This window comes from Protopterus annectens, chromosome 13.part0 (genome assembly GCF_019279795.1).
Source record: "Protopterus annectens isolate FY-2018-M chromosome 13.part0, PAN1.0, whole genome shotgun sequence".
In the NCBI taxonomy this organism is placed as follows: domain Eukaryota; kingdom Metazoa; phylum Chordata; order Ceratodontiformes; family Protopteridae; genus Protopterus; species Protopterus annectens.
Genome location: NC_056747.1, coordinates 1354951077 through 1354978917, shown reverse-complemented (window position 1 = coordinate 1354978917; position 27841 = coordinate 1354951077). Strand labels below are relative to the sequence as shown.

The 27841-nt window shown below is 40.8% G+C and overlaps 1 protein-coding gene across 1 annotated transcript in view; it reads right to left on the bottom strand.

Moving 5' to 3' along the window:
- LOC122788066 (supervillin-like) overlaps positions 1-27841 on the bottom strand; it is a 1698127-nt gene that overhangs the window by 630422 nt on the left and 1039864 nt on the right. The window contains exon 11 of the mRNA XM_044054988.1: positions 12926-13055. Coding sequence (XP_043910923.1) covers positions 12926-13055 — 130 coding nt within the window. The remainder of the gene's footprint in view (positions 1-12925; positions 13056-27841) is intronic.

Genomic DNA, 27841 nt, shown 5'->3' with positions numbered 1-27841 from the left:
GGTATAGTTGGGGCTGAGCAGATGAGGGTGGAGTCATCTGCATACTGTATGAGAGAAGCATGCTTGGTGGCTGTGAATAGATCATTGGTGAACAGTGAGAATAGTAGGGGGCCAAGGATAGAGCCTTGGGGAACACCGAGTGTTATAGGAAATTGAGGAGATAGGTCATTATGCCCGACAACTGAGTGTTGGCGGCCAGTTAGATAGCTGTGAAACCAATCAGTAGCTGATTGGGAAAAAGATCGGTTAAGTGAGAACAGAGATGATCAGTTTGAGTGAGACCATATCAAAACCCTTGGAGAGATCCAGAAATATAGCAGAGGAGAACAGGCCATTATTTTCATGATGATGGATAACGTTAGTGAAAGAGAGAAAGGTGGTAGCAGTTCTGTGGTATGGCATGCTGGGTGCTGGAGAGGAAGTTATTAGCTAAGAGGTAGTCTAGGACTTGAGAATGGATGCATTTCTCAAGTATCTTGGAAAGTGGAGAAAGGATGGCTATGGGGCGGTAACTAGAAAGTTCAGTGGAGGAGCCACCTTTATGGAGGGGAATGATGTGGGATATTTTCCAAAGTGTGGGGTCATAGCTTTCTGATAAGGACCGATTAATTAAGATAGAGACTGGATAAACTAGGGCTTCTGCTGCTACGTATTCAGAGGGGAGATTGTCAGCTACAAGTTTTGTAGACTTAAGTTTCAATAAAAGTTTTTTATATAGGAGGTAGGCACTGTTGAAAAAGAAAAGACTGCGGCAGAGTATTTGGTTTTGATTTCAGGAGAGTGGGTAGAGTGTTGTGTTGTTTAGTCAAAGACAGAATGGTTTCAGTAAAGTGTTTATTGAATGAGTCAGCAGTACTGCTGGAAGAAGGGGGAGTGGTAGGTGGGGGGTTGACTACTTTACCTGGATGGAGAATGGAGTTTATTGTGGACCAGAACTGCTTAGGGTTGTGCTAGGAGGAGTTTAGGGCAGACTGATAATATTGGGTTTTATCTTCTGTTTGATTTTTGACCTTATTGCATAACTCTTGGAATGACTGTCTAAAGTAGGGAGGGGAGTTGTTAAGCGCCAGTGCTTCCAGGCCTTATCTCTGATTTTCATTAGTGCCCTGGTGCTTTTTTGTAGCCAAGGAGAGTACTGTGTTTTGACTCTGGCATTTCTTGTGGGGGCATGTGTGTTTAGGATGTTTAGGAAGGTGCTAGTGAAGACGTAGACGGCTTCATCCAGATTGAGGTACTTTAGTGGTGTCCAATCACATTTTGAAGGGATGAGATAAAGGAGAGAGGGTTAAAGTTTACCCTATTTTGGATTTGCCTATAGATAATGGGTTTAGCACAATTTAAGTGTTGTCTCAGAAGGAATGTTGCAGTGTGGTCACTGAGGCTGTCTGGCAGACAGACAGTTAAGTATGAGTGAGGGTTTTCATTGACTAATCTCCAGTCGAGAGCAGTATGTTTATTAGAGTTATTTATTTATCCAGGTAGGTGACTGTCTGTATTAGTTGGGAGAAAAAATGAAGGTTTATGTGGAGGGCTGGGTGATTGTTACTACAAGATAGCCAGTCGATATTAAAATCACCTAGGATTATAGTTTCCTGGGGTTTGGAATGGTTAGCCCAGTTCAGGAGGTTTTCCAGGGGTGGGATATTTTGGCCAGGTGGGAAGCAGCATCCTATGATGTTGATAGTTTTATTTGGGTTTAGTTTGAGGTTGGCATATAGGATGTCTTCATTTCCAATGTGGGGGCAGATGTGTTTAGGATCTGGAAGTTGAGGTGGTGTTTAAACATTAGAGCCACACCACCCCATTTCTTAGATAGTCAATCTAGTCGATTAGTGTTATAACCTGTTGGGAGTACTTCCTCATTTGATGCGAGATTTGACCTAGGTTTCAGTCAGGATGAGAATATCAGGAGAGTATAAATTTATTTCTGTGTTTAGGTCATGAGTTTTATTAGTTATACTTCTGATATATAGACACATGAACAGGAGCTCAGATGGCTCTCTGTTGGATGTTAGTTGTGAGAAGGAGCAGTTATTAGGCAGATTTTTAGGTGGGTAGTTGATAATGGTAGGACCAGGGTTAGGGTTGATACCACCACTGAGGGCTAATTTAGATAGGGCAGTAAACATAAGTTTTATAAACCTGGTAATTAAACTGCCATGTTTTAGGGATATTTTTTGTTTGAATGTAACAGGTAACTGGTAGTATGGTGGGTGTATTGGGATGGAGATTATGATGGTATGACAAGTGTAATTAGTAGGTGGGTGATGGATAGAAGTGAGAGTAAAGATGCAGTGATACTGGTGGGGTTTGTCTATTATGGAGTTTTGGTAGGATGTAAGGTGTGCAAGAAGAGGGCAGATAAGGAGTGTAAGCACATTAGGTAGTAGCATGACCTGTGTCAAATGAGCAGTTAGATTGGAAGTGGATGGAGTACTGTGGGCGGTAAAGGAGATAGGTTACTAGTATTGTTCTGATTGGTTGCTGGTTACTGGGAGGGGTTAGTGCCTAGAATAAATCTAGATGGAGTGGGGGTGGGAGGAATTAGGGGGCAGGGTGGGGCTCAATGTGAGCCCATATATAGCACGGGTGAACAGAGTGAAGATTAAACCCCTCCACGCTGTGGACTAGAGTGGAATTCAACTGCTGATGAGCACTTGTGTCCTGATGGTAGACTAGTAATTAGGATGGCTCCATGCACACCAAGAACCTAATATAGACTTAGTATTGGGGGTGGGGCTTAAACCCCTTGTGTCCTGATGGAAGACTTGTAATTTAAAGATGACTCCATAAACAGCAGGAATCTAATATAGACTTAGTATTGGGATGGGGCTTAAACCCCTTGTTTCCTGATGGGAGACTAGTAATTTAAAGATGGCTCCATAAGCAGCAGGAATCTAATATAGACTTAGTACTGGGAGTGGGGTGTGGTGGGTAGCAAAAAGCGTGTGAACCAGGTGCAATTCAAAGAAGCCAGCCAAACCAGAGAGGCAAGCAGTGAAGGCCTCGGAGGGGGTGAAAAGTAATACAAACTCTACCTGTAAAGTGAAGGAGAGAAGAGACAGCAAAGTTTATTAAGGTTGGGAGTGAGCCTTCACATTGACTTGCTTATTAGTAGCCAGTCTATGCACAGATTAGAGTAGGGAGATACATTAGCAATGAAGGGAATGTATAGAGATGCAAACAGGTGGGGCTCAAGTGATACAAAACTAAGGCAAACAGCACTGAAAGGGCCGCTTGAGGGTTAAGTTTTAATCACAGAGGATAGGAAGGACCTGAATAAAGTGTATACTGTATAGTGGACACAGCTAGGATTACTACACAAGCTGGGGTTGTTATTGGTAATGTTATTAATGGTCCAGACATCAGGTGGAAGGGCGTTCCACAGTAAAAGAGTATAGATTTTGTCCAGCAGGAAGGTTTGGTCTGTTTACTTGGATAAGAGACTGATTTTAAGATCTGAGATGCCTATTAGGTTGATAAGGACTCAAAAAGGAAGCAGAGGCTGGTCATTCAACAGGTTTATTGATAATTTTGCATGCTGTAGACAGTTGTATGTATGTCAGTTGTTGTGGGAGTTCTAACCACTTCAAGGGGCTGTAGTGAATGGCAATAAATGGATGAATATTTTGCATTAGTTACAAACTTAGCAATTTTGTTATAGCAGGCATCCATCTTAGTTTTTAGGCAGGGCTGAATGTTAGTTAGAATGGGAGTAGAGGAGAGAAAGTAGATGAAATGTTGTGGCAAGAGTTTTTCTGGTGGAGTGGTTTAAAAAGTGCTTATGTCTATAAAGAATGCCGTGTTTTTAATTTTGTTGAGGATGTGCTCAAATATTAAGTTTTCATTGATGGTCATGGCAAGTAACTTGGTATAGGGGACTAACTCTATGGCAGTTTTGTTAGAAGACTGAATGATGAATTCAGATTTGTTAATGGGGTGGGTTTTTTGGAGGGTGAAGATCAGGAGCTTGGTTTTTATTAGGGTGAAGGGCAAGGTGACTGTTGGTCATCCAGATTTCAGTTGTGGAAAAAGCATTTTGGGGTTTAGCCAGAAGTTCAGATTCTGAGGAGGCAGAGCAGATGATTGCAAAGTCATCTGCACATTGAACTGGAGAACTATGACTGAGAGCAGAGAGAAAGTTGTTAATGAAAATGCTGAAAAGAATATGCCCTAAAATGGATCCTTGGGGAGCTCCTGTGGAAGTGGTGAGGAAGTGTGAGAAGGACTGTAGCCATTTGGTAGACTGTCTGTTTGTAAGACAGTTGGAAAACCAGTCAAGGACAAAAGTGGACATGCCCCAGGTGTGAGAGCTTAGAAAGGAGGATAAAATGGGAGATAGTGTCAAAGACCTTAGAGAGACTGAGGAATAGTGCAGAGACATGTTTACCTTCACTGCAATTGTGCTTAACAGTGTTCAGGAAGGATAGGAGAGCAGTTGTGGTGCTGTGTCCAGGCCAAGAGTCATGTTGAGTAGTGGACAGGAGATGGCTTTGGGTTAGATAATTCAAAAGTTGGGTTTGAATACATTCTTTCATTAATTTTGAGATGGGGGATAGTTTGGCTATGGGATGGAAATTAGAGATGTCGGTATTGTTGCTGCCTTTATGTAGGGGGAGGGTGTAGGCTTTTTTCCTGATGGAAGGTACATAGTATTCTAGGCTAGATCTCTTTATGAGAATTTTAATGTGATAACTGATAGTTTTGGCTGAAATTTGTAGACATTCAGGGGGGGGGGGGTAAGCTATCTGGGGCAGTATTACCACGTTTGAGCTTTAGCAGAAGTTTACTTATGGCAGTGGTCAGTGGTAGGCATGGGAGAGAGAAAAAGGCTGGAAGAAGAGCTTGTAGAGGAGTGCTGCATTGGTATTAGGTTGTTGTTGTTATGACTAGTTTGAGGAAACGTGGTAGCAAGTTTAGATATAGTCTCTACGTCAGGATTTGGGCAAGGGTTAGTCTTGGTGCCAGAGTTTAACACAGTGGAGACAGAGTTCCAAAATTTTCTGGGTTTTGGTTACAGTTATTTTGGAGACATCTGTAAGGCCTGGAGGTGAAGCCAAGAGTACCTTTAGAAGATGCATCAGTTGCATTATAGCTACATCTGATAGAGTGATGGGCTACCTGCAAAGTGGAACTCAATAAGGAAAGGGCAGCAGGTTCGTTGCCAGAGTCAGGAAGAGAATAAACATTTAGATGTAAGAATCTCCGATAATTCATTATCAGCCGGTAAGATACCCCCAATGTTGGTGAACAATATCTCTCAATACATTTGGTATTGCGTCCAAAGGTAGTAACAAACCTAATGGGTGCAGTATCATCCAAATTCTTGTTCTTACATTCCAATAGCATTGATCTCTCCTGCTGTGATGCCTAGTTACTGACAGCCTTGATATTATCAAACTCATATTGCCTGTTCTGTTTATTCTCTTTTTGTTGGGGGCCTACTTTGGGGTCATACTTCAGTCATTACAATTATAGGGGAGGTTTACAAGTTCCCAAACAACAACTTACATTGGTTGGAGACAAACTGACTGGCTGTGCACCCTGTGGCCATTGCTATTTTTGTAAACATATACTCAAATCTAAGCAATTTACTACTACAAATACATTGAAAGTTTATGATATTAGATTTTTTGGGAACTGTAGTACGGATTGGGTTGTATATTTGGCAACTTGCTCTTCTATGTCGGTCAAACCTCTAGGTCCCTACATATGCGTATATCTGAACATTTGAGTGACATCAGGAATAAAAGGATGTCCAGCGCCTTATATAAACATACAATCAAACATAATGCAGCACAGTTTAAATTTATTATAATTGATCAAGTCGAGGGGGATAGGATTACCAAGGTGGGTTAGCATACTATTTTGAATCAAAAGGAAAGAAGTTGGATAATTAAATTAGGGGGGTTTGTTTAACCTTGGACTTAATGAACATTTATAATCAACCAATAGGAGTGTTTTTGTGTCTGTGACCCAATGTATATAAAGCTCTTTCTATCCTTATCTGTTTTCACTGAAGAAGGCAGGTTATGCCGAAACTGGTCTGATTGTATTTTGTGTAGTGCATTTTCCACACTACTTTGATGGTCTTGCCACAATAAAATAAGGTGTTTGTTCTACTATTTCGGTGCTGGCCACTTTTTTGTTTGGGATTCAGTCGGGTATGGCTCTTTGCCCCTGCCGTACTTGTGGATCCATTTTCTTCACCCTGCTAATTTATGGCCCTGAAGGCCGGAGTAGAAGCTGTATAAACTTTTTTCAACTTCTCCACGGCCTGACTGTATTTATCAGAAGGGAGGGACCTGGAAGAGGAAAACAGCTTGGATGGCTCATCAGCAGAAACAGAGACCACTGCAGGGTCTAAAGGAAGACACTTGTAAAGGTACTCAAATGCTTTGGGCACCTTATAAAAGCAGTCAGGCTTCTTGGGGGCCAGGGGTTGGGAATATGGAGCCAAGCAGGCAGCTGGAAAACATGTTTACAAGGCAGCCAGAACAGGGGAACAGCAGAAGGTTTAGGTGATTCCACTTGGAACAGCTTCTAATACCTATTTTGGATGTCACAGACACAAGAGAAATCCAATTAAATGTGCCATCATGTGAACCACTGGGTCTCCAGAGGACAACTCCTCATTAGGGGAATGAGGTCTCAAGGAATATTCTTCCGCTCACCCACAATCTATGGGGTGAAGGCATTTGTGACTAATAGGCCAAGGGTTCATCTCCTGAATCCACCTTCTCATCCGAGGAACCAGAATCCCCAGTATGTTTGGCTGGAGTTGACATAGGAAAAGCAAAAACAGATAATCCCTGAGGGGGCTTCAAGGCCATCAGGGCATTAAACAAACCAGGGTAAAGTCCTACCATTCCTTCTGAGGATCTTTATCAATAGGAGGTACATGTTTAGTGTTCTGCTTCTTTTTTAATGGGATGTCAGCTCTGACCAATCTAGAAGGCTCTGAGCCATGCCTAAACTCTATAAGGGTTCTCAGTAACTTCCTCTCTAGCAAGAATTTGGGAAACTCCATCTAGGCCCTCTGGAAATGATCAGCCATGGTTCCCCTTCAATGTCCATAGCAGACATTTCAACAGCCTTACAGGACGTGAAAGAAGCTGGTCCCATGACAGCCTCCAACTGGGCTGCAGCAGAGGGAACTGGCATTGGTACTGTACAGTTTTCAGGATCTTCATCCACCTTAGATAGATGTCCAGCAGAGGATAGACAACACCAGATTCAGAATGAGACTTTTATAGTCTTCTTTCTGAGAAATGGCTGTTCCTCATGGTGGGTAGATTCAGCCATGGTATCCTGGGTAAAAAAAAACTTGAGATGTTGGTTCTCAAGGGAGATGGACAAAGAAAACAGATGGCTATGAAGAGTTTTTCAAACAAAAGCCTGACAAATGGTACACTGAGTGTAGTCATGCGTAGCACCTAAGCAGAACAGGCACTTCTCGTGTCTATCTTTATGGGGAATCTGCCTCCCTCATTGACATTTTCCATTCTCATTTTCCATTCTTGGATGACAAGAACTCTCAGTAAACACAGAGAAAAGGGAAAACGAGGAACCCCAATGGGGAACTTATCTGTAAATGGGGAACTTATCTGTAAATGGGGAAAACAAGAAACGTATCTGTAAATGTCTCTGTAGAAATCAGCTCAGTGAAAAGTGTTCAGACATTCGACCGTGGCTTTCAGACTGGCGGCCAAGAAGTTATGAGTATTAGGCATGTGTATGTCACCTTTATGCCCTACACCTGCATGAGGAGCATACGATGGACATACAATGGTGGGAGGATGCAAAGGCTTTGATATACTGGCCGGATGTTGGGCTATCCTTGGCAGGAGATCCCATGTGTAATGAATACTACAACAGTGATAAGGAAAGGACATCTCCTTTGCCAATGGCTGCTCTGGAAGTTTAGGACAGAAAACAGGAGATCTTTTTGACCCAGACGAGGGTGGAATTTATTTTGGCTCTCACTTTGTCTATGCGGAAATGCAAATTTGGTGACTGATCAAGGCAAGTCCTACTTATTTGATGGTGGAGATCATCTCTATGGAATGTAGGACAAAGACGGTTGTCAGGTGCCTGGTGAATTGTTTTTTGTGGAGTTCCAAAAAGCATGTTTTGGTCTTGGTGGGGTTGAGTAGTAGTTTATGGCTTATGAGTCATTGAGTCTGATTGCAGTTGGCATTGAATGTTGGTATGAGAGTGACCTGATCAGTAAATTACCATGTCATCAGTACAGAGGATAAGTGAGAGATAGAGGAGGTCACAAGAACATTTGTTAATGAATATGGAGAACAGTATGAGGGAAAGAATGGATCATTTCTGGTACACCTTTGGTAACGGACGCAGATCCTGATTGGGAGGATCCTATTTTAACTCTGAAGTGTCAGTGAGGAAGAGTTTAAACTAGGGAGCAGCATCGGAAAAGATACCAGTTTCAATTAATTTGTTTTGGGAAAGATGGTGTTCAATGAGGTCAAATGCCTTTATCAAATCTATAAATAGGGCATCTGTAAGGAGGCCACCATCAGAGTTTTGTAGGATGTCATCATTTAGGGACCAGAGTGCTGCGATAGTACTTCCAGTCCAGAATCCATGTTGTTTGGGAGGACAGCAGCTGGTACTTGTGGATATAGAGGGAGAGTTGGGTGTAGAGCAGGTGGTACTGTTGGATACAGAGGAAGAGCTGGGTGTAGACTGTCTTTTCAAGGTATTTTGCAAATAATTGGGAAAATTTGGTTGGTTGCTTTGGGAGGGGTTTAATTAGAGCAGTTTTCCAAATCTGTGGCATGATGTGTGTGACACATGGATTATACATGTGGGTGACAGGAAGGCAGATGCTTTCTGTAGTGATATATGAACAAGGGCTTTGTGTTGTCAGATCCATCATCCAGGAGGCGTGCTAGTGGAAATATGATTGTGTACAATAGAGACTTCTTTGGGATGTGTGCGTTTGAAGGGAAGGGAGTACAAGCATGGTATACCAAAGGAAGAGAGCTGATCTAATGTAAGAAGAGTTGGATTCCAAGGAATATCAGGCATCACGTGGGACGAAATCAATGTACCACGTATCAGTCTAAGTGATCTGCTGCTCAGGAAGTACCACGTACACCACAGACACGAGCATGAGACACTATAGCTGCACATATAGTGGTATCTCTGCAGGGCAGCTTTACTCTTGTGCCTCACAATGTGGGCCTGGTGGGCCTGCTGACCTCAGCAACTATCAACAATCCCTTGCCTTTGTAATCATCAAATCGTTTACGTAATGGGTGATGGTTATAATTTGCTTTCTGGGATGTTCAAACACTGATGTTTTAACATGACATCTGATAAAATGCTGGTGCTTTTGATATGACAAATAAGTGGGAAAACGATGATGATACTGGGAGGTCTCAAGCGTTTGCTGAACTTTGTCACATAAGGCTCCAAAAACATACATCTTCCATAACCAGGATGCCCAACAAAACACATCTCCAAAGTTACTGCCCTGAATGCTTTTATTATGCACTTGTTGGAGTTTTAAACATCTTTATTAAGTCATCACATTTTAAAAAATAACACAAGTGCACATAACATTAACAGAAAAGAAAATGAACCACATGATTATTGTAGTATAAACTGATCATGTTAATTAGAAACCTGTAAGGATCGAGAGCGACCTTGAATAAGCCACAAACCCAAGGACATCACAAAGAAAATCCAACCCCCCCCCCCCCCCAACACTAAATGGTGTAGGAACATGCCCTGGCATGCCCCGATCCAGATCACACAAACATCCTCCTGCTTAGCCATTGTAACTTAGAAACCTTGACTAGCACTCATCATCTGATTACTTACCAATAATAAACAGCACAAACTACAAGAAGCACTCAGAATACGATTCGTTTTAATGATGCAAATCACTGAATAATTACTTAACCAAAGCTTTACTCCTTAACAGGTTACATTCTCCCACAACAGACCAACCCCCAACAGTTCATGCACTCCACCAATGATATGCAACGAAGAAAGAAATTTAAAATGGAAAACAAGTATAAACCAGGAAGCTACACATACTCATCTAGTTTAATTTTTATAATCATCACTTGAAAATGCTGATGTTGAGTCAGTCTACTCGTGATGTGTAGAGTGAACAAACCCCACTACAGCAAGTCCAAAAAGCCATAGCCTCTTAATAGCATGAATCTCTACAGTGAACTCAGTCAGGCCTCCCAGGTTTGTTTTGAGTAAGCTGCGGTGGTGCAGAGGTAGCGTTGTTGCCTCACAGCAAGAGGTTCTCCCGTTTGATTCTCGGCTGGAGCACCTTCTGTGTGGAGTCTGCATGTCCTCCCCGTAGTCGAGTGGCATTAGAAAGACATGTGTAGAATGGGCGTGCCTTATTTGAAAGTTGGGCGTCGAGCTGGCACCTCGACACCCATAAAAAATCTACTGCTAATCATTAGTGGACCGGAGTTCTGCTGCAGCGACCCCTAACCGGGAAAAGCCGAAAGAAGAAGAAGCAAGGCTGCAGTTACAGGTCTGATCAAAGCTGCCGAGCAGCAGGCATTAAGTCTGCATGTGAGGACAATGTCCAATACTGGAACACTAGCAAGGATTAATACCACTCAGCAGTAAGCACTAACCTTGCTTGTGGGCCACTTTAATGCCCAATGCTGGGTAACACAAGCTGCAACAATTTTCCAAGGCAATAGGCAGTAACTCTGCATGTGGGCATGCTATTTAATGTTCATTACTGGAAAACACCCAGGCTTGGCTGGAAGTTGGAACATCAATGTGGAAGGACTATTAGACATACCATGGAAGTTTAATACAGGCATTTAAAAAAAATCTTTTACTCTGCAGGGAACCCACAACAGGCTTCCATTAAGGTGCTAAAGATCTGTCTTCTTGGGCTTTGTTGGCTCAGACACGGCTCTACAAGTCTATATTTTATCCATTCATATCTGATCTACATTAGCTGCAGCGGACTTTGTTTGATCCAAACAGAGTCTATTTTTCTTCCTTCAAAGTCATTTCCTTTTTCTTGGAGAAACAGCAGCACTTTTACATTATTATTTTTGAAGCTCATATTATTTATGTTTTCATATTATTTCAAATAATAATTTATTATTACTTTTGGAGCTTTTCTCCCCGGGCCTCCACTTAAAATGGATCTATGTCCAGTCGGACTACCCCGGTAAACAAATGTAAAATAAAATAAATAAAAAAATAAATAAATTCTTGTTCGCTGACCTGAAATGACTTTAGAGTAAGAAGAATAATCTGAATGAGTATAAACGTGAAGGCCCGCCCACAAGGAATATGGTACAGGGAGGAGGATGACCCCTGCAAAAACAATTAGATTCATTGTGGTTGATGTGGTACCTTGTAAGCTTATTCTTGTCCAAGTAGTTGTATTTAGGAGATGTGTTTCAAGGAAGTGAAGAATGTGGTATTAAAAGTGGAGCCCCAATACTGACATTTCATTAAGTGTGTGTGCATGAGGGTGCACGCACACACTCTCATGCATGTGTATGTGTGTGGTAAGGGGTGCCTGGACTCATAACTCTTCCTAGAAAAGGACTCCTAACTCTTCCTAGAAAAGACAGCTTCTGGGTTTCTGACCTGCATAAACTGTGACATTACCAGCTGTGGTACATCTACACAAGTCTGATGTGAAATTGCACTTTATATTTTTACTACAGCTCTAGTCATGTGACACAGGTCCATACCTTTGTAACCATTTGTAGGACCTCATGCAGGACAGGTCTACAGCTTTTGTACCCATATGTGAGGCCTCATGAAGGACAGAACCATAACTTTGGTATTCATGTATCTGATCTGATGCAACACAGGCCCAAAAACTTTGGTAATTGCTTCCACTTCCACCAAAATACATATCACTCAGCATTATCTGTCTACCGCATGTCCTCTAACACATAAAAGGAGTTGAGGAACGTATTTTCATTCTGGAGACCAGGAGATGGGGACTTAGGAAAAAAATTACCACCAAGCAACACTTTTCTCTTGAGCTGGGTCAGACAACAGAACCCTTTGCTGACATCTGCTGGTATCTGAACAGAAGTACACAACAAGTGCAGCTATGTCCTTGACCACATCTAAGGTGGCCACAGCTCAGGCCAAGACGAATGTCTTGTGTGCTAATACACACGGACATTCCCATATGTGTAGGTGGGAGGGCATTCTGATATAAAGAAATGTGGAAAAAGAAAACTAAAACAAGTTCGGTAATAAGTTAACCTGCCATCACAATGCGGATTAGGTGCATAAACTCAAACACAAACAACATCTGAATGACATGCTCTGCAGAAGACAGGTGAAACCACTCTGGGTTTGGATTCAGCAGATTTAAGTCACAAAGGTAAAAGGATGTAACTAAAGTACAGAAACATTTCATTTCAATAACACCAAATCTTTATCACCTTACCCTAGTCCTAAAACGGATAGTAAATGTAAAACAGATTCAGGCAGGCTGTTTATCAATTCCTCATGCAAAACAATTTAGCAGTCCTACTATCCTTACAAATCTTCTCACACCCGGGAAAAGGACTGGTTTTATTAGTATGTCTTTAATGCATTTTTTAAAAATATACAGTGATTTATAACTTTCATTCTCTTATCAGCTCAAATGAAATTTAATTTGGAAGGTTAACAACTTGGTTCATAGGTAGTTACTAGAGTAGCTGCCCTTGTTGGCCATTTTAAGACTAGCCAATTTCCCTCAGAGGTGGCAGTCAAACCCTGTATGTTGTATTTGTGAAGTAAAGACTTTAACCACTATACCAACCCACAAACTGTCCTACTTAATTTAACATACAGCAGCTGTTCACAAGCCTGACCTCCACATGAATTGAGTATCGAACATTCCTTTGACGATATCTTGTAAGTAGTGTGATCGCTACATTACCTTCTTGCGCCAGGTGTTCTCTGCCTCGTACAGCTGACTGCAGCGCTGAGCCAGCGGCACTTGGAACACATCACTGATCCTTCGGTTGCTCTTATTTTTCCAGTCATCTTTGTTCAGCAACTTCTCACATCTGATGGGGAGAAAGAAAAAAAAAAACATCATGGCTACGGTACAAAAAAGCAGGTATCGACCTAGAAAAAGGCATTAGGAGATGGAGTGAAGGAAAGAGACATTCCTTATCCATTCATGCTCCAGATATACACACAGCTCACTGTTCCTTGCTCTGCTTAAAAATATGTAATTATAAAAATGAAAAAGCTTAACTAAAAGCAACAGTTAAAATAAGTGGGCAGCTTCTCTCTTGCACACATTAGTCCACTTATTACATTTTGTTCATATGCCTCCTATGTTTACATTAAGGCTAACAGTTTAACTGAGCTCAACTGACATACTGGGGTGCCTTAATCTTTCTACACCTCTGTGGAAACAACAGCCTGTGGCTCCTTTCTAAACCCAAAGGTTACATTAAGGAAGGGTACAAGCACTAACGTGGCAGTGTGTCAGGCCTTCTTTGGTTTCTCAAGACTGGCAGTGGGAATCAGTCTACCCAGAGAACCAGCCAGCAGCTGTGCTTTGAATGCCTTACACTTCAACATACATCTGGCAGCTCCAAGTCTGCCCTCTCACACCACACCAAAGATCCAGGATTTCTTTTTACTGATAAAGCACTGTGGTCATTCCAGTTGTGACAACTGTTTGAACACACACACACACATACACACACACAGATAAAGACACACAGACACACACACACCCCGAAACAAGCATTATGCTCACTGACTGGCCCAATGAGTGCTGAGCACATTGGAATGATTACATCCTGGTCCTATTCACAATACCTTTAGATATAAGAAGTGTAATGAAAAAAAACGTCTTTACACCAGTGGATATATGTGATGATCAAAGAAAAGATCATTCTTGACAGAGGATCCTAGATCCCTGACTACAGAATCAATTTTCAGGGGTGTGATATTAGTGCGAAAGCTGCAAGGGAAGTCATGCTTGCCGAAGGATACAAATATACACTTCTTGGCATTTAGTTTTAGTCCATGACTTTGATTATTTTATTTGCATTTGTTAACTCGGAAAGTCCGCAGGGCCTGGGATGAGAAGAAATGATGAGCAGTGATATTACACTGAATGAAACTGATAAACAGCAAAGACAGCTTATAACCCTGAAGTAAAAAGGCACATGTTCAAATAACACACAAATGAAATATAACTGCATGTATTCAAATAATGCACGAGTGTAATATCTGTAAGGTTCAAGGCTGAGGGGAGTGAAGTACAGTGTAAGAACAGGAGGAGATCGAAGGGCTAAGGGGGGGGGGGTGACAGGGAGGCAGTAGTTGGGGAGCAGGATGGGAAGGGAGTGGTGGTAATGGAATAGTTAGAGGTGAAATACTTGGGAGAGAATCACCGGGAGTGACATTTAGTTGTGGTAGTTTATCTAAATAACCACAGTTTGGATGGTGTCCAATGCTTTTGCAAGGTCTAAATACACAGTGAACACTGTTTTGCCATCATCCATTACTTTAAAAACTTTTTTCAAGAAATCTGACAGCTTAAGTTGACAGGATCTGCCCTTGATGAATCCGAACTGGGTTGGGCAAGAGTCTGTAAGTCACCTTTATCCTTATTTATTGAATCCATAATTATTCTTTCCATAGCCTTACAGATGAAACTAGTTAGCCTTATGGGTTTTATAATTACCTGGGTTTCTTTGAAGCACCACCTTTGTGCGATATGACGACTGCCGTTAAGCATTCTTCAGGCACAAACCCTGTTTTAATGCTATTATTAAACAGTTTCTGTAGAGGGTCAGACAAGTCATGTCTCAGACTGACCAGCACATAGCCTAGTATGTTATCTGGCTACACACAGATGTAGTGTTCCTGGTCTTAGACAGTGCCTTGAGAACTTGCTCATGCAAAACTTGAGGGGGTGTAGATGTAGGTATGTGATCTGAGAATATTGGGGGGGGGGGTGAAGTTTGAGCTAAATTTTCCAGCGGTAGACTGGCTATGTCCAAAGAGTTAGAGTATACATCATTTACTATTTGCTCTACACAATATTAAGCATTGTTTCTTAGATTTTTAACATAATTAAGGTGGCTTTTTGGCTGTCCTTCACCGGGGGGGGGGGGGGGGGGGGGTATTTTTACTTCATGTCTGGCTTTGGCTGATTTGATCAGGGTCCAGGGTTACTTGTTTAGCTTAGCAAGAACACTTTTGGCATCTTGAACATTAGATTTATTTTGGTGGGCAATAAGATTTTCCCTTTTGTAGTCACTCTCTATATTTGGTTTCCACCATGTGGGCTTATTTCTGAATTTAGCATTGTACTGGCTTTGCCTGCAAATGGTCCATTGAGATCAGTGTACTACCCTGGTAAATAATAAATGAATGTTTACTTCTGAGGGTGACAGATGCTTATGCAGCTCTTTACATGTGCATAAAGTCTGACAGTAAATGATTTTGCATAGGCAGTGGGATCGCCAGATAAAGGAGGATATTTAACTTAGCCTGATTATCACTGTTTTAGATTAGCCTTTGCATAACATAACCGCTGATTACTTTGGTATTGGAAGATGTTTCAGGCTTCAATACTACAGTGAAAGCGATTGGCTTGGGGGTCTGATTTGAGAAGGGAGAAAGAAGCATTTGGTGAAGATCAAAGCTGTTCCATATTGATTTTATCACCTTTTGTTGGAGTGAAGACTGAAGGGTTTAGGGAGTCTGTACTGATGAAGTACACAAATTTCTGGGCATGCATCCTTGTGGATGTACAACTCTTTCAGTATATGAAGGGGTGGTTAAAGTCTCCTGGGAGAATAGTGTTGGCTTAATAGATGGGAACTCCATACTAGATAGGTAGGAGTATATCCTGAAAATGACAAGGACGGGGTCTTAAAATTAGATATGATGTGACAAAGCTTTTTCTTAATAGTAAGTTGGACAAAGAGGAGCTCCAGGAAGTGTTTAGGAATAGGGAGACAACACTACCTTTAGTGCCTTTGTCTAACGCGGTGGTAGTAAACATGTGACAGGCACTGAAACCATGCACGAACAGAGTGCTTTCAATGGTCTTGAACCAGATGTTTGTGATGATGCAAATATCAATGTTTTCTAGAGTAAGGAGGGCTTTTAGGGAGTGGAGGCTTTTGTTAAGTCTCCTAGCACTGGGTAGAAATGCCTTGATGTTTATTTAGATTCTGTTTAGCCATGCTAACTTTAACAGGTACTCATTACTTAAAAAAATGCTGTATGGGGGTGGAAGGATTTAGCTAACATATGAAAGCCTTCGAGGAGACGTACAGGCCATCACTGGGGGAGAGAGAGGTACAGACCATCACTGGCAAAGCAGTTGGGACTGTCTGCCATCTCTTCACAGGCTGATATATTTGTACCTCCCCTAGAGTGACACCAGAAGCAAAGACAGTTGTTGAAATTGATAACCTGTTGTTCATATTCTGGCATCATTCTTGGTAGTGTAACTCTGTAGCCAGTTGTCGAAATCGATACTCTGTTGTTCATATTGTGGCACTGTTCTTGGTGGTGTAACTATGTCACCTCCAATATGTCTTGTCAAGTCAACCCCAGATAAAGAGAGAAAAAAAAACAGAGAAGCTGAAGCTTCAAATAGCAAATTGAATAAAACTGAACATTTTTCTGTAGTGAGTAAACCCATACATTATGATGTTGGGGTGAGGGCGCCTGCCAAAGGAACACAGCAACACTAGTAGGGAAAATGATCACAACAACCATAAGATGACCTGCTACACACACCTTTAAGTAACTGCACTTAAATGTTATTTCCTTTCCTTTCTAAGCACTTCTTTATACTTGTACAACTCCTCAGTCACACAACCACACTGAAAAAAATGACAAGGAAAACCTCTGAACAACTTCCAGTGCACAGCGATGTCACAGCAGCAATGATTCTCTTCACAGAACAGAAACGGAGAAGATTCACATCAGGAAAGAATGTTCCAGAACATGAAACCTTGTCTGCCTTACACTCCATCATGCACAGGAAGCTGAACACGTGTTGTTACTCACCAACTGTATGACTGCACATAACCTTCAACAGCCGCTGACCACCCATAACAGAATTCGTCGATTTATAAGACAGGCAAGTAGGAAGTACTACTAATCCCTTTCAGTCAAGGAAGCAAGATGGAGTCCCATGAACCACAGAATTTCCACACTCAACAGCACCTTGATTTTATGATCAGCATTTATTACGTTTTTAAAATGCTTGTCCTGATGAGGGTCACAGTGGTGGCGAGCTGTGAAGCACAGCCAGGACCACTCCATCACTGCCAACAGCCGTCTGTCCATTAAGTGGAATTCTCTGACATTTCCAGACAAGATGAGAGATGTAATCCCTTTAAAATGTCTTAGGACTCCCAGCAAACTCCCCTCAGTGGGTTGTGCATGGTATTCTCCTGTCATGGGAGGAACTCGGGAGACATCCTCAAATAACTCCTCCCAGCACAGAGGAGCAGTACGTTGATGTCTTCCTCAACTGATAAGCTCCTCACTGCATCACAGAGAGTGAGCCCAACTTTCATATGAAATATACTCACTTATATTGCATGCACCTGCCACGTCCTCCTGTCAGTCAACATCCAAAGGTCATGACCTTATGTGAGGATGGGGACACAGGCCAAAGGGTAAATGAAGAACTTTGTCCTATGAACCCAATCTCACTTCCTCATCACAGTCCAATACAATGCTTGTGGTATTGCCAACATTGCGGCAATTTGCTGGTCAGTATCCCCTTCTCCCCTCCCTTCAAGTGTGAACAGGACCAAGTATTCTTAAATTCTTCCACCTGAGTGCAGAAAAAATCTTTCCCCTGAGAGACAGAGATTAGCCTTGTGATTTGGAGCTGTTGATTTTCATCCAGCCCACTTTATAGAAAGCAGGAAATCTCTCCATTTCATGCTGGATGTCACTGTCCCTTGAAGTTACAAGGACAGCATCATCTCCAGAACCATCTCATTTCCAAGCTAGGCAATCTCTAAGACTTGGCTGTACCTTGATATTCTACATAAGAAAATAATAAACAGGAGGAGAAATGAGACATATCTTTACCAGTGTCCATCACCCACCCTGAAAGTATCAAATAACACTAAGAATACACAATACAGAACTCTGTCTCCTTAAATATAGAGACTTAATGTCAAGCAGCAGTAGTCCTGGGACCCTCCCCCATACCCACATGGCCTGAGCACCTCCCATAATACATAAATGTCTACAAGATCTTCAAATCCATAAAATATACAAAGACATTATTGACGAACTCCCATGAGCCCTTCCAATATCTGCACAAACAGGAAGAATTGATCCAGTGCTTAATGGACAAGATGGAATTCAGTTTGTTGCTCCTAAATCAGAGGCTTGACTACTGAACATTTCTAGAACCTTGGGATATGCTTTACCAGGGAGATTGAAGAGTGTGATCTCTTTTTAACCAGAATACACCCTCCTTTACCAAATTTTGAAAATACGAGCTACCACACCAGTTTGCTGGTTCAACGGTACAATTCCATCCTTTCAAGTACAAATGAAAAGCTGTGTTAATCAAGACCCTCCAACAATGTCCAGTGCATTCAACTTTTCTGGAAGGATCTCATCTACTTTCAAAGCCTCAAACAAACAAAGGTTTTAATGCAAGCTCTGGTGGTGTAGAAAGATACAGATTTCACTACAGCCCTGTGCTCCATATGTCTGCTGACCCCTGGCTAAAGGAACTGGCATGGGAGAATGGGTGTCCCCATCCTGGGGGGAAAGGTTAGCAAAGTAGGGTACAAAATACCATGATCTCTCAGAGGGACAGCAATACAAATCATGGCCTGGAGGCAGGCATTTGGCTCACCATGCCAATGTTTAGTGATAGCCTTAACAGCGGACGTGTGGCCAAATGTATCCACGTGGGAATGTGTACAGAAGCCTATGTAGTGATGTTGATCACATGTCCCCTACCCACAGATGGGGTTAGGGCCATTACAAACACTCTTCTGGCTGTCTAAATGATGGTACTTTGTGACAACTCTTGCCCCTGTGGCACTCGCTCTTTTGGCTTTCTAAATGATGGTACTTTGTGACAACTCTTGCCCCTGTGGCACTCACTCTTTTAGCCATCTAAATGATGGTACTTTGTGACAACTCTTGCCCCTGTGGCACTGAGTGAACTGCCACCAGAAGGCAATGAATGACCTCCAGTCCAGTAGGGGAAGACCTGATGATCAGCAGACATAGTAGGGGAAGACCTGATGATCAGCATACATAGTAGGAGAGGACCTGATGATCAGCAGACATAGTAGGGGAAGACCTGATGATCAGCAGACATAGTAGGAGAAGACCTGATGATCAGCAGACATAGGAGCAGATGGAAATTAGAGAAAATCCTTAATCACTACAATGATCATATCTACAGAACTGCTCCTGGCACTGTCTCCTCAGAGCAAGACATGACTACCAGATCAGGAGTTCTTCAAAATGTTCTACAACTCAACAATGTCTTAGTAAATGTCCAGGTTTCTCCACACCTGCTGGGAGCAGTCTGGGCACTATCCCACTTCCCCTCCTTAACCACAAAATGTTTTTCTAGAGCATCTTCAATATAATACAAAAGTCATTCTGTAAGGCCTCACCAAAATCAACCCACAGTTGACCCTTCCCTTTGGCAACCACTACATCCGCTGCTGCTGCAGCATTCCTGTTTGTTGGTGTTTTTCACTCAGATTCCTAATCTGCAATCTACTAAATCTAGATCACTGCATACCTCTGCACTATTTGATCAGTTTTATGTCGTCCATTAGGTTATTTCGTTCATCCTAACCACTAGCCAGTGTCCTTGTCTCCTACTAAACAAGACCATGTTGAAAGTCTGCACTCATACAGATACGTTCCCTTTTCAGTAGTGACAAATGTTGAAAGAGATTACTGTCATCATTTTACGTCTTGAGTTTCATCACTAAGTAGTAGCATTACTGCTTTGTCAGCATGCTGTGGGTTATTCCAGCGACAGTCAAACAGTTGGCTTCTTTACTGTGTGTTCTGTCTTATCCTCTAAATACCAGCTAGTTCATGCAGCTTTGCTTCAGGTCAATGGTTGCTGTTAGTATATTATAGCCTTGCGTCACTTTGCTACACTGGACGCTGGAAGATGTTTTCTTGCATGTTTATGTGACTTTGTTACGGGACAGTTTAATTACTGTTAGTACAGTACAGCATCAGCTTACTTTGCAGCTCTGGATTTTAGATATTTTACTCTTTTTGGTGCAAATTACAAATAGAATTTCAGTACTTTTCTCTCACTATACAGGGCAATGCTTGAAGGTGTGCATTTTTAAACAAATTCTACCTCAGTTGTAGATTTCAAACCAGATTAAAGTCCAAATTGTATGCTTTAGCTCATTTTCCATCCCTATAATGTCATTGTTTTATAGCTCACTTGCAGGCATAAACTGGGTTGAAATTACAGCTGGATACCTTTCTGTAATTTGCATTGCATACGCTAGTGAAATTGTTTCTAATTATGAGCCCAGGTGAATGTGATTTCATAAGGAAAAAAAAAAAAAAAAACTTATTTTACAGATACAACAATATGTTTAAAAAAAAAAAAAAAAATATATATATATATATATATAGATATAGATATATATATATATATATATATATATGGATCTACTTGATTTGGCAAATTTCCGTTTCACCGAAACGTGAAATTCGAGTGTAGATTTACGCGAAAGTGTGTTTTATCGAAAACACACTTTCGCATAAATAAGTAGGTAAAGCAAAAAATAAATTAGTTAAATAAAGAAAAACATGCGGTTTGCATGTTAACTTAGTTGTACATCAATGTTTAATGTTAATGTACAACTAAGTGGACTGTTGTTGAGATCGTAGTACAGTGGGGGATGAGGGAACATTTCCTTTTCCCCACTGTACTGCAATCTCGGAGTGAGAATATTAAAGTAGGGGGTGTCGGGGAGCTTTTTCATGCTTTTTCATTGAAACGCACTTTCGTGTAAATGCATTCGCGGATTTACGTTTCACTGAAACATAAATTCGATAGACAGTAGATCCATATATATATATATATATATATATATATATATATATATATATATATATATATACATACATACATACACACACACATATTTAGAAATGCAAGAATATGCTACATCATTTAGTTGAGGAAGCAAGTTAATATAAAAACAGGGATGAAAAATGGAATTATGCTTAGCACAGCTTCATGGATAAGGAGGAGTCATGCACATCCAACTGATGGACTACTTTCTCGTACACAAATGACTATCAAATGTGCAGCATGGTTTCTGTCCCTTTCACAGCACCACCACAGCACTACTGTCCTTTACTAACACAGTGATCCACCACAGAAACAATGGACAATTTGTATCTACCATATTTTTAGACTTACCCAAAGAATTTGACATGGCAAATCACAATAAACATAATATTCTCTCCACCCTAAACCTTAGGAGTTCCACTATCACATAGTTCCAAAGCTACCTAGCAGGATGACTGCAAGCCATCCACTGGCAACACCAACTTTCCCACCTTCTTCCAGTCACCCTAGGGGTTACACAAGGCTCAATCCTTGGACCTCTACTATTCTCTCTATTTACTAACCAGCTGAGCACCTCTGCACCATAAGTCTCTGTTGTACAACACGCCAATGATTCCACTCTAAATAATACACTCCCACAATGCAAGAGCTCCGCACCATAACCCAAGAGTCACTTCTGACAGTAGAAACATAGTTTACCAACTCCCAGTTCATTCGAAATCCCAACAAAACTAAGCTCCTGCTTTTTAGCCCAAATAGATCCCCCTCGTCTTCCCAATCTTTTAATATCTTGTCCAGAAACAAAACTATAATCACCCCAACTGCTCTCACTAAGCTGCTTGGGGTCAAAATTGACAATAACTTGAAATCTGATATTCACATCGCCCAAACTATCAAAAAGGTTCACAAGAAAACAGGACTCCTGTAGAGAAATAAACAACTTCTTACTTACAAGCAACACAAAAGCAAGCATACCTCGCACACACCTCTTATCAGCCCTCCTCTATGCCTCGCCAGTGCTAACCAACCTTTGGAAAACTGACTTAATCCAACTAGAATCTTGCTATAACAAAAAAGCAACGTTTGCCACTGGTGCCTCACACAGATCACATGACTGTACATCACTTAAACAGCTAAACTAGCTTGAACTCCCTCAGCTTCTACACTTTAATCAATTAACCTTTGCCCACAAAATTCTCCACCAACCTGATAAAACCCTTTCTCCCCATAATCTCATTCAACAATACCCCACTGCCTGGTCTCTTCGCTCTAGTTACCAACACCTGCTAGATACTACCAAAGCCAACAACTTAGCTGGGAAATCACTCTAACTCTATTCCTAAAATATGGAAGAAGCTACCAACCCCCAATAACTTCCCACAGCTTATCTCACAATTTAAAAACTCCTCAAATGTAACCTAGTGAATACCTGGCTGTGCTCTTGTAACTCCCTTGGATAAGCCTTCCCCAGTTTCCAGACAAACTACTGCACTTTTATTTTAAACTAACAGCAAGTAGTAACTACATGTGTAGGTAAAGAACCTTCTTTATCATTGTATTTGAACCATTATGATCTATAATGGTAATTTGTCAACATTATGCAACTGTTAATAGCCATCAGTGTGGTATCTTGAAATATTTGTTAGCTGCTGAGATGTCTGTAACTGGAACTCTCTGCATACTCAGATCTGCTCTGAGTTACAGCACAATGGCACTAAATATAAAGATCCAACTGATATTGCCAACATCCTGACAGCTAGGTTCAGTGCTAAATTTACCCCCCCTCTCACCCCCTAAAGAGCCCATCTCTATACCGGAAGATGCAAAGTTCCTGTAATCACGGCTGCATAGGTAAAAAACACACCCTCCAAAGGCAAGAACACAGCATCCATGGGACCAGACAACATCCCAAGCAGCATTCTACACAAACTACAGAATGAACTGGCACCCCACCTAAGTACCATGTTCAATCATAGCCTCACCTCAGGCTTTGTGCCCGCTAAATGGCGCACAGTGACAGTTATCCCACTCCACAAGGGGGGAGCCACCACGGACCCCGGGAACTACTGCCCCATTAGCCTGATGAGCCTGGTCTACAAGGCCATGGAACGTATCATCATGGAACTTATAAACAAAGACATTGGTAATCTCCAAACTCTAGACCCCACCCAGTTTGGTTTTGTAAAAGGTAGATCATGTCTCCTAAACCTAATAGACTTCTTTGAAGCAGTCACCAAAGCCGTAGATGAGGGTAAGATGGTTCACACAGCCTATCTAGATCTTGCCAAAGCTTTCTACACTATCCCCCACTCTGGAATTATAGATAAACTCACTAAACTAGGTATAAATCCCTATGTCACAAGATGGGTTACCAACTGGCTCATTGACAAAACCCATACTGTGAAAGTAGCAGACTCCAAATCCGACTTCAGACCAGTGACAAGTGGAGTACCACAGGGTTCAGTCCTGGGTACTCTCCTGTTTGGTACCTACTTCTCTGAAATACAGGCTAACACAGAAGGTCTTTGGCTAACGAAGTTCGCAGATGACTGCAAACTAGGAGCCATAATCGAAACTCCTAATGATGTGGACATCCTGCAAAAGGGCCTCACTGAGACAGATGCCTGGCGTCAATGCCATGGCCTCAAGCTCAATGCCAAAAAGTGCATTGTCATCCCCTTTGGCAAAAACTCTGTACCCATGAACTACAACATAGGCGGTAGTATACTTAACACCGAAAGTGTGATAAGAGACCTTGGGACACAGGTGGACAGTAGTCTCTCCTTGATAATCACATTGCCACAATAGTCAGGAAATCCTTCTACGTGGCACACCTCATCACAAAAGGTTTCTCATCCAGAAAAAAACAGGTCATTGTTCCCCTCTGCTCATCACTCATTAGACCCATTACAGAGTACAATGCGCCTTTTGGTATGTACCTCACAAGACATCTGCAACAACTGGAAAGGCTGCAGAAATACCTCACAAAGAGGATTACTGGCCTCAAACAGATGCCCTACGCAGACTGTCTCAAAAAACTCCAGCTTTACTCTGTCGCATATCGCCTACTCAGAGGTGATCTCTGCCTAACATACAAAGCTATGTCAAACCCAGAGCTGTTGGACATGCTCCACTTGAAGTCCCAATCCCTCCAAGCTACACGCTCTATGGACCTAAACCTTGTCACCACAATAAACAGAACATGCCAGAGGAATAGATTCCTGTCTCAATGACTTCCCATACTCTGGAACAAACTACCTATCTATATCAAACAAAGCTCCTCATTAGCACTGTTCAAGAAAAATCTTGATGACTGGATGGGAAATAGGAAATTCACCCCGGGGATCACTTCTGTGGCTCTGCTCGACAGTGGTACAGGAAAATAATTTTCTTGGGTGGCAAAAGCCAGGGTACCTTTTTGGTTGGGCTTGTATAGGTCCTAGGGCCAATAGCCTAGTACCTACCTATGAACCTATACCTGTAACTGGAGCTTTTCTCCTCAAGCCTCCACTGAAAAAGGACTCGTGTCCAATCGGACTTGGTCTGGTAAACAAATCTAAAATAAATAAATAAATAGAACATAGCCATAGTGATCACTATGGCTTATGCTACATTGATAGCACCAAATCATTACATAGAGAGGTGTAAAGACATTAGAACAGGCAAGTGAGAATAGTTGCAAGAAAGGATACCATGGGGAGAATAATATTTCATACAGTTGGAATCAGTTAAAAAGGCTTTACTTAAAACCAACTATCACCTCAGCATAATGTTTTAATAGTTAAAGTGGCTTGTTACTGTTTTTTTAAGTGCCCTGTTTTTGTTTTGCATGTGTCATAATAGCAGTATTTCTTGACATAGTGGCAACTGTTGTGTGTGTTTTCTTTGGCTAAATGATTTATTTTCTACTGAAACTGTCAAGACAGAGCTTCTGCTGGCATTCTGAAACCCCACCCCCAGCATGATGTCATGTTAGGCAAACAGTGCTAGCATAAAGCTAGAACTATAGAAGGATGGCAGGCTTTTCCAGGGACTTGCTCTTATCTTTTCCTGGGCATCAACACTGACAGGACAAACACACTGTAAAATTACTCGCATTCAGTTTTGTAAGCTAATCAATATTGCACTGGTTGCACTGTTTTACACAACACATCATTACTTTTATGCATTGCTGACATTTACTGATTGACTTGATTGTTTTTGTTGCCTAGGAAATGATGACTGGGTGGAAACCACCTTTTCAACAGAGGCCCAAGTAGACAAGCTCCACAACATACGGAGAAAAAGTAGCATATGTATGTACTACAAAGGACAGCAAATTGTTTGAGCATACAATGATGAGACAAAAAACTGACTGAACATACAGTACTGAGAAAACAAAAACATTGACAAGATACATATGACTAGTCCATATACATAATACAGGCAATACAATAATAGGAAAATTAATTCAAAGGTAGATCACAATCAGTGTTTATACAAAATAAGTTTACACCCACTGTATTATGTAAAAGGACAGTGGTAAAGTGAACTTTCATAACAATGTAAAGTCAATGAGATTGTAGTATGGTTTATGTGGCCAAGCTGACATAATAAAGAATAAGATTGAAGATTACTGGCCAAGTGGTCATTTTAGAGCAGGATTTCACTACCATATAGAGCCTCAAAACAGTGCTGTCATCTGAACTTCCTGAATGAGACATAAGGGTAATCCTTGTTAGGATTCTAAATTCCAAAATCAAAAGTAAAACCCATAAGTGGACATCGGTACTTTCACTAGAAAAAATGTTCAGTCCTCAGAATTGCTTTCAGTTACTGAACTGACAGCTTTAGTGGAATGCCCAACATGACATCAAAGGTCAGAGGAGGAGGAGTATCATATTTGGAAAAATAGAATAAAAGGGGAAAATTATTGTAAATCAGGAAACAGTTATTGCAAAACCACATAGTGATGCACTGCAGCAATAAAACAACCGTGAAGGTAAGAATAGCAGCAAATCATTTTCAACAGTAAAAGAAAAAAGGAAATATATCCACCAATTTAAAAAATGCCAGTCATGACAAAAACAAAGTGACATGGCAAAACTAGATATTTACACTACAATTCATTATTTAGCCTTAAAGGATGCAATGTACTATACATAAAAATATATTTGGCTTGAAGTTGCAATAAAAAGGCAGTTTTTGTTCAACAACAAATTAATTGCAGGAAAAGCATTCAACAGAATAAACTTTAAAACTTGAAACATTAAAATCATAAAATTCAAAGAATACCGAGCTACTGAACTAGTTTCAGAAGCATTTCTGATATCTTTTTTTATAACTGCCTTAAATCTGTAACCAATACAAAACGTATTACATGGACACTTAATACAATAAATTACCCTTATTGGATAACAATTAAAAGAACTAGAAAGCACAACTCTATAGCCATTAACATACTGTATATCAGAACAGTCTCAATAAGGGCAAACAGAACAGCCCTTAAGATTGTCAGGATTCCAACGCACTGCGGTCTACAACAGAGGTCGTATCAATTTTACAATTTACTGTAGTATAGAGCCACAAAACTTTTCATATCATTTCGAGAAACAAATCTACTTACACCTAGTAAACTCTTAAATTCACTTAGAAAACATTCAAATTGGACTTTGAACTCTACTGTTCTTGTAAACTGTAAAACCCCAGACTTTGTGAATCATTGCTTCATATTTTTAACAGCGATGTATGCTTACCATGAAAACCTTGATATTTAGTGGGCATAATTAAAAGCTGACCTGTATCACAAGCATCATTCTTTAAAAATACAGTATACAAAACACAATGAGATTTTAAACAACACCATTTGAGTCTCTGCTTATTAAAAATTGACCCGGACTTACAAAAACGGATGAAAATAAAAACAAAATTAAATATGGAATTGGCTTCAAGTTTGTCTTGTGTAGAAGCCAGCCTAACAGTCATATTTTCTGAATGGGTTTAAAAGCTATTTAAATTCTAAACTTTTAAGCACTGATAAAGTATTAAATACTAATGTGCTTCACGAGTCATTCTACATTTATTTTTGAAAACACACAACTTTGAAATACTACTTACCAGAAACAGTGGCTTTAATTCCCATTTCGATTACTTAATCCTTTCATTTGTATCAGCTAAACATTCCATTTTAGTAAATGCTCTACTGTGATTACCATCTCTCTCACTGAAATTAGTTGGAATTACATTTTCTGAAAATATTCTTAACTTTACCATTAATATTTGCAAATTCTGGTCACTAATTCAGCAAGAGGGAAACCTTACATTTTTCTGACCTCTAAAGTTCCAGTAATTAAAATGAATATCCCCAATTTTTCCTATTTATAAATATCTCCAGTCACCCATTACCAAAATGTATTTATTTATTTTGTATACAAGAAAATGTCAAATGCCATCTGGTTCTCTAAATCATTTAGACACTTTACAGTAAATTAGATGTTTTTAGGTCTGGTGTTGGTCTGAAACTTCCAAATTTTTACTGGCATTTTTGATTTTAAGATTCTCAGATCTTTGCTACTCTATTTATCCTCACACTGTTACTTATGCCTAGCCTTCAGCTTGGTATAAAACATGGAGAAACCTGCACTAGTTATACAGCAAGTTATCTGGCTATTCTTTCACGTCTAAAGCTTTACTAAAGGACTGTGAAGAGCATATACTATTTTGGCACTCAACTGAAAGCTTTGTGAAATTTATGTGTTCCAATTTTTT